The sequence below is a fragment of the Galeopterus variegatus genome, unplaced genomic scaffold (assembly GCF_000696425.1).
Source record: "Galeopterus variegatus unplaced genomic scaffold, G_variegatus-3.0.2 Scaffold4127, whole genome shotgun sequence".
In the NCBI taxonomy this organism is placed as follows: domain Eukaryota; kingdom Metazoa; phylum Chordata; class Mammalia; order Dermoptera; family Cynocephalidae; genus Galeopterus; species Galeopterus variegatus.
The window spans coordinates 8,417-16,477 of record NW_007730238.1 but is presented as its reverse complement, the minus strand read 5'-3'; the positions used below and the strand labels follow the sequence as shown (position 1 = coordinate 16,477).

At 45.1% G+C, this 8,061-nt stretch overlaps 1 protein-coding gene across 1 annotated transcript in view; it reads right to left on the bottom strand.

Annotated features, from left to right (window-relative positions):
• Positions 1-8,061, bottom strand: part of LOC103602403 (probable phospholipid-transporting ATPase VA) — a gene marked incomplete at its 3' end in the record, with an annotated part of 83,214 nt that overhangs the window by 71,556 nt on the left and 3,597 nt on the right. Inside the window, exon 3 of the mRNA XM_008586806.1 lies at positions 7,746-8,056. Coding sequence (XP_008585028.1) covers positions 7,746-8,056 — 311 coding nt within the window. The remainder of the gene's footprint in view (positions 1-7,745; positions 8,057-8,061) is intronic.

The following is an 8,061-nucleotide window of genomic DNA, read 5'->3' as shown; positions in this document are numbered from 1 at the left end:
TGATCACCATAATGTATGACCATTGAAAGAGGATCAAACTGAACTATGGGACGGCAACCAGCAACAGGTACCCTGTGCATGAGAGGCCACCCAAGAGCTACAAAAGAATTGCATTAAAAATAACAGAACCTCTGGGCAGGCCCCATGGCGCACTCGGTAGAGTGCAGCACTTGGGTGCGCGGTGGCGCTCCTGCCGCGGGTTCAGATCCTATATAGGGATGGCCGGTGCGCTCACTGGTTGAGCGCGGTGCAGGCGACACCAAGCNCGCGGTGGCGCTCCTGCCGCGGGTTCAGATCCTATATAGGGATGGCCGGTGCGCTCACTGGTTGAGCGCGGTGCAGGCGACACCAAGCCAAGGGCTGCGATCCCCTTACCAGTCACAAAAAAGACAAAAAAAATAAAAATAAATAACAGAACCTCTTGTGGTTCCAGAGGTGGCATAGGAGACATATAAGATGAGCTTGGGATGTGACCAAAGAAAATGATTGGAGGTTATATCAAAAAGACTCAAGAGCCAACTTGATTTGTTCCTATTGACCAAAGAACATCAATCACTATAATAACTACAATGAACTAAAACCTCTTGGGCCGGCCTGGTGGCGCACTGGATAGTGCGCTGCTTGGGAAGCGCGGCGGCGCTCCCGCCCGAGGGTTCGGATCCCACATACAGACCGGTTCCCGAGGGTTGCAATCCCGTTGCTGGTCCCCGGTCCAGTACGGGGGCAACACTGAGGGTTGCAATCCATTGCCGGACACGGAAAAAGACAAAAGACAAAAAAAAAAAAAAAAAAACCTCTCAACTATATTTAAATCCATGACTTCATAGTAATAGTTTGTTTAAAAAATGCTAAATAGTCCCTAAGAGAAGTGGTTGATTCCAGAGCTAGTGCAGCAAAACAGCACCTGGTGCTGCCAGAAAGTAAGGCAGAGCTCAAGAGGGGCTGGGAATGTCAGAGGGACAGGACAGACAGCCTAGAAGAGCTCCTGGTGGCCAAAGCCAGAACAGTATGAGCACAGGATAAGTTACAACAGCATTCAATTATGATCCACAGAACACAACGAAAATCCACTGCTCTACAGTAATATAAATAAATAATTCAGTAAATGGATTGAGAATGAAGAAGAGAGCAACTCTTCTAAGAATTCCAGTTAATAAATACAGAAGAGGGGGGTGGAGAAAATCACCATTAGACCACCACCACAATAATTATGGCAGACGAGATCCACCGATGGATCCTGACATTAGGCTATATTAATTTCTGACAAAATAGACTTTCAGACAAAAATTGGTACAGACAAAAAAATGTATTTTATAATGATAAAAGGATCGATTCAGCTAGACTTTATAAATACAACTGCATCTAATAACAAAGTCCCAAAACACATGACACAGAAACTGACAGAATTAAAGAGAGAAATAGATAATTCAACAATAATAGTTGGAGATACCAATACCCCACATTCAATAATGACTAGAACAAGGCAAAAGATCAACAAGAAAACAGAAATATAAACAACATTTTAAACTAACTAGTTCTAAAAGTCATCTATAGAACACTTCACATAACAGAATACACATTCTTCTCCATCACACATGGAACGTTCTCCAAGATAGACCACAAAACAATCCTCAATGAATTTAAAAGACTGATATCATAACGAAATATGTTCTCAGACCACAATGGAATTTAGAAATCAATAACCAGAAGAAATTTGAAAAATTCAAAAATATGTAAAAATTAAACACCACACTCCTAAATAGCCAGTGAGTTTATTTTTTTTTATTTTATTTTTTTTTATTAAAAGATGACCGGTAAGGGGATCTTAACCCTTGACTTGGTGTTGTCAGCACCACGCTCACCCAGTGAGCGAACCGGTCATCCCTATATGGGATCCGAACCCGGGGCCTTGGTGTTATCAGCACCGCACTCTCCCGAGTGAGCCACAGGCCGGCCCGCCAGTGAGTTTAAAAGAAGAAATCTAAAAGAAAATTAGAAAATACTTTGAGATGAAAAAAATGAAAACATAATACACCCAAATTTATGGGATGCAATTAAAGCCATTCCTACAGGGAAATTTAAAGCTGCAAACACCTATACGAGGGTACTTCAAAAGTTCATGGAAAGATTCACATTACCTTTTAATTCTATTTTCCATGAACTTTTTGAAGTATTAACAAAGAAAAAAGATCTCAAATCAATATACTTTCACCCTGAATAGCTATAAAAAGAACAGCAAACATATTTCCTTCCCGGTCAAACAGAAGGAAGGAAGTGATAAAGACCAGAGCAGAAATATATGAAATAGAAAGTAGCAAAACAGAGAAAAGTCAACAACACAAAAGGTTTGCTCTTTGATAGTATCAACAAAATTGGGAAACCTTTAGCTACACTGACCAAGCAAAAAAAGAGGGAAAACTCAAATTATCAAAATTGGTTTTAAGAGGGAGGATATGTTACTATCAACCTTACAGAAGTAGAAAGGGGGCCGAGCCCGTGGCGCACTCGGGAGGGTGCGGCGCTGGGAGCGCGGTAGTGCTCCCACCGCGGGTTCGGATCCTATATAGGGATGACCGGTGCGCTCACAGCGCTCACTGGCTGAGCGCGGTGCGGCAGGTCTCAAAAAGGACAAAAAAAAAAAAAAAAGAAGTAGAAAGGAACATAAGGGACTACTGTGAGTAACTATCTACCAACAAACAAGATAGCTTAGATATATTCTCCAAAGGATAGTTCAAAAAAAAAAAGAGGTAATGGATAAAATTGTCCATATCTAGGACACAAACCATCACAACTGACTCAAGAAGAAAAAGAAAATCTGACCCACAAGTGAAGAGATTGCATTAGTAATTTTAAAACTCCCCACAAAGAAAAGCCCAGGTCTAGACTGGAAAAAATTAACTTCAGTGTTGAATTCCTCCACACGTTTAATAAAGAATTAATACCGCTTCTTCACAAACTCCTTCCAAAATAGAGAATAGTAGGAACACTGCCCAACTCATTCTATGAAGCCAGTACAGGGTGTTCTCCTGATAGCACAATCAAACATACACGTACACACTATACACCAAAATCCCATATAAATACAGATGTAAAAATCCTCAACAAATTCTAGTGATCTGAAGCCAGCAATATACAAAAATAAATTATACTGCATGACCAACTAGGATTTATCATAGGAATCCAAGATTGGTTTGATATTTGAAAATTAATCAATTTCAAATATCGTATTAATTGAATAAAAGACAAAAAAAACCATGATCATTTCAATAGATACAGAAAAAGCATTTGATAAAATCCGACATCCTTTCTCGATAAAAACACTCAGCAAGTAGGTATAGAACGGAGCTACCTCAACCTGATAAAGGACATCTATAAAAACCCACAGGTATAATCATACTTAATGGTGAAAGACTGAATGATTTCCTCCCATGATCAGAAACAAGACAAGAAAGCCTGTTTTGGCCATTTCTATTCAACATTGTACTGGGGCTTCTAGCTAGGAAAATTAGACAAGAAAAAGAAAAATAAGGCAACTGGTTGGAAAAGGAGTAGTAAAACTATATTTAAAGATGATATAAATGTAAATAGAAAAGCACATGAAATCCACAAAATACAAAATCAGTATGCAAACCAAGTGACCACAACTCATTAAAGCATTAATGGAAAAACCTTTTCGACCTAAAGTAAGGATGTAGTTTAATTAACAGCTTTATACTGATGTTAATCTCTTACTTTTGGCTACTGTGGTACAGATAAGTAAAATGTTCCTTAGAGAAAGGTGGGTGAGGGGTAGACAGGAATCCTATACTATTTTTGCAACTTTTCTGTAAATATAAAATTATTTGAAAATAAAAAGTTTAAAAATGTTAGAAAGTGAATGGGTTCCCACTGGAAGACCCTGGTGATCCAACGTGACACACTTACTTACCTTTCCTTTTGTACATGCACTGTACGTTCTCTGGGAAACCAGGTAGCAGATGATGGGAACTGTCTCTTTGTAAAAGTGTTCCCGATAATAAATGAGGGGATTAGAGCAGCACCATTTTGCAACCTTTAACAAATCAATGGATGTAGGCAATGATCATCAATGGCTGTCAACATCACAAAAAAGAGGGGCAAGTGAGGACTGTGTGTGTCTTGATGGAAGTGCAGGACACCACCTATGAGCATGGTTTGACCAAAAAAAATTGCAAGCCTGACCTCAACCTGACGAAGCTCTGAGAAAGGGTACAGACCCACCTGCCACTTTACAGGAATTACAGGAGAAAGAAACATGTTACACGATACCACACAGAAGTGATCAGCAATACTCCGGCAGTGGGAAACCACACTGAACAAACAACCAATTTCCTCAAAATAAATTGCAAAGGAAAAAGAGAGAATGAGAAAGGGAGTTTTAGAGGGGAAATCTATAGGTCAAAGGAGACTTAACAGATATATCAACCAAATGCAAAAAGTAGACCTTGTTTGGATCTGATTCAAACATATGATGGGTAGTCAAAAAGTTCATGGAAGGATTTGTATTATCTTCTAATTCAATTTTTCCATGAACTTTTAAAAGTACCCTTGTACATATTGAAAAAAATTACATTCATGAGACAAGTGGAAATATGAACACAGACCAGATATTTAATAATATATTTTTTAGGTATGATAACAGTGGTCCTTGTAGTTTAGTTTTAAAAAGAGTCATGTTTTTCTAAAGACAAATACTGACACATTTACAGATGAAATGTCACGCTTTCTGGGATTCGCTTCAAAATAACAGGGAGGAGAGAGTGAATACAGATAAAACCGTGTTGGCCGTGAGTTGTTAATGTTGAAACTGGATGATGGGTGCATGCACAGAAGTTCAGGTTATCTGTGAAACCTTCTACAACAATAGTAGTAATTTTTTGAATGAGGGACATTGCTCTTGGGATGGGGTGACAAGTAAGGGAGTAACTCTGAATAGGGAGAGCAGGATGGAACTGGGTCAAATCATGGTACTGCCATCTGCTGAGAGTATGACTTTAGGCAAGCTATTGAGCCTGGAAGCCTGTTTCCTCATCTGTGAAATGGGGATGTGAAAATGATAGAATTGTTGGAAAGAGAATAAATTGTGCAAGTGCCCCACACCCTGACATACTAGTAGGGACATCATTCCTGCTATAACCTGTTCCCAGTCTCTCAGTGCCCTGACCTGTCACGTGCCACTCCTTCCCCTATAATCCTTCTCCTGTAGCATCTGACCTCCCTGCCCTCACCTGTTCACAGCCACCCTGGTCCTCACACTGCAGCCCCAGACTCTTGCCTCGTCTGGGAGGCCTCTCCTGATGTGCCTTCTGCACCCCTGGGCTTGGAGCCCTGCCCTCGCTTTGTGGACACACCCCACGGAGCAAGCAGTCCCTAGAGTAAGCTCTGGGTGGGACCTAGCCTCCTCTTCCTGCCATCCCCAGGACCTGGCAACACCAATTCCAGACTTTCTGGGACAGGAAGAATTGGACCTGCCTTCCTGGGGAACAGTGAGTAGAAGAAGGCATTGGGCCGACTGTCCTCAAGGGAGTGGGGAGGAGAATGGAAGAATGAAAGCTGCCAACAGCTTCTGCAGTGGGGAAGGAGACAGGGTCTGAGGTGGAGCTAAGACACTAAGTCAGGTCCTGCCTCCTCCCGACACACAACTCCCACCGCTCTCACAATTGCCAAGAACAGTTCCCACGGATCCTTCCCAGGTAGAAGGCCCATTCCCTCCCCAGGAAAGTATGCAAGTAATTTGACTTGGGGGCTGGGAGGTGCTGGGGAACTTCTCCTGAAAGCACCATTATCCTGAGGACCCGCCTGAGGACTGTACCGAAAGCTCAGAAATCCAGTTGGGTGAGAGGGAAGGGAAGGGAAGGGGAGGTGGGGAACCTTGTCGGGTGTGGTCCAAGTGGAAGCTGAGGTCTCAGAATTCCATGAAGCCCTGCAAAGGTCATGGAGTCAAGGGAGCTGCTTTTAGACTCCAGCCTCAGTTTTCTCATTTGCAAGATGGTGGTGGGGGCTTGTTATCGGGATCAAATGACAATAATCTGTTGAAAGCACTTTGTCAACTGAAAATAAACTATATTTCCTGAGGCCTAAGTATTTATGAAAAGAAGGCCACAGAAGTTATAGACCCAGTAATAACAGGAAATGGTATGTGTGCAGTCTTAAACCTGCTAGCACCCCACCAGGGTTATGCGGTACAGAGGACAGACCTATGGCTGCTTGGAGTCCTCACTCTGGGAACACTGAGGGCATTTTTGTAAGGGGTGCCCCCTCCCTGCCTGCTGAGGCTCCTGGTGAACAGACACAGCCTTTTCCATTGACATCATACTTGCTGACTGGCCAGCGGGCACCTCTTGAGGGCAAACAGGCCACCATTGCTAATTCCTGGGCCCAATCCCAGACCTGTTGGGTCAAAAACTTTGCAGAATTGTTATTCTTAACAAACTCCTCTTATAAAAGTTTGAGAAGCATAAGCACACAAATATTTAAAAAGATATACGGACAAGAAGAGCTGGGTCAAATCCCAGCACTACCACATAGCAGTGGTGTGGCCTTGCAGGTTACTAATCTCTCTGAACCTCTATTTCCTCTTTGTTTATATCAAAGTAAATTCGAAGCACAACCTCTGCAGTGTTGCTGGAGGATCAGAGATACTCAAGTGCGGGGACAGGCATTCATGTTCTTTACCTAAGCTACCCTAAGAGAAAGGAGCAACTGTGACTGTCATCATTTAGAGGGAACAACCTGTCACTGAGAGGACAAGGAGCTTCCTAGGGTCACCTCATTCATGATGGAAGCTGGACACCACTCGTGTTCTCCAACTCCGAGGCCCATCTCAGTTCCTATAGCAGGGGTCAAGCCAGGTGAAACAGGCAGGAAAGGGGCTGAGCTCTGGGTGGAGGCTGAGACCACCTGCCCTCCTCAGGGGTGGGACCTCAAGGTGGTTCCGGCTACTGACCACAGCTCTAAGATGGATCTACAGTCCAGTGGCCCTCTTGGGGTGGGGGTTATAAAAGGAGAAGAGGCAGTAGGCATCCTGGACATTCCCACCCCGAGAGTCCAAAACTCTGGAGAAGTGCAGGGAGAGAAAAGAAGAAGCCCATTGGAAGGTCACTTCCTGGTACTAGCCATGGCAGGGCTGGCAAAGCCCTCAAAGCCTCTTTCCATCTGACATTGGGGTAGGTTTAAGAAAATGAAACAGGCAGCTATGGGGCAGTGCCCAGGTCTGCGGCATGCTCGCAGCTCACATCGGTAGATGGACACTGCTGTTTTCACCCTTGCCCTTCTGTCCTATCCGGGCAGGGCACCTCAGAACTTGGCATTTTCACTCCCTTGTCCCGAGACCAGCTTTATGTCCCTGTGTTGGTTGTTAAACATCCTGGCCCACTGTGCCTGGCCAAGGACTGAGGCAGGCACCTGGGATGCGCCCCGGGTCGGAGTTCCCTCCTTTTTACTCACAAGGCGGGAGCTGCTGAGAATGAGAATGCCCAGCTGCCACCAAATTCCAGCCCTGGGGTCATTGTACCTCAGACACGGGGTCCGAGGGGCAATCCGGGACATGGCGTCCCCACATGCCCCGGCATCTAGGGTTCCCCGCTAGCTGCGGCCAGGGCGCAGAGCCGCCTCGTGGAGCGAGCCGTTCCCGGCGGGTACCACTCACACTGTGCCCAACACCAAGTTCCCGGGAGCGCAGGTCCTGCGCGGACCCCGCGCTCGCCCGCCCAGCCCACCGAGCTCACCCGCTGAAGACCAGGCAGCCCAGGTGGTTGATCTCGTGGTCGGAGCGGTGGCGGCTGTAGTCCTCCCACAGGTCCTTGAAGGCCGTGACGGCCAGGATGAAGAGCACGGGCGCCAGCGCCAGGCCGGGCTGGAAGGCGTTCACCGCCGGCACGAAGTTGAGCAGCGCGATGAAGACGAAGTACACGTTGGCCAGGCGGTGGAACTGCTCGAACAGGTTCTTGGGCAGAAAGGACAGCACTGTGTACTTGGTGGTCTTGACCCGGTTGTCAGCCAGGTGCTGGGCACACCAGCGCTGGCGCCACAGCCGGCCCTTGG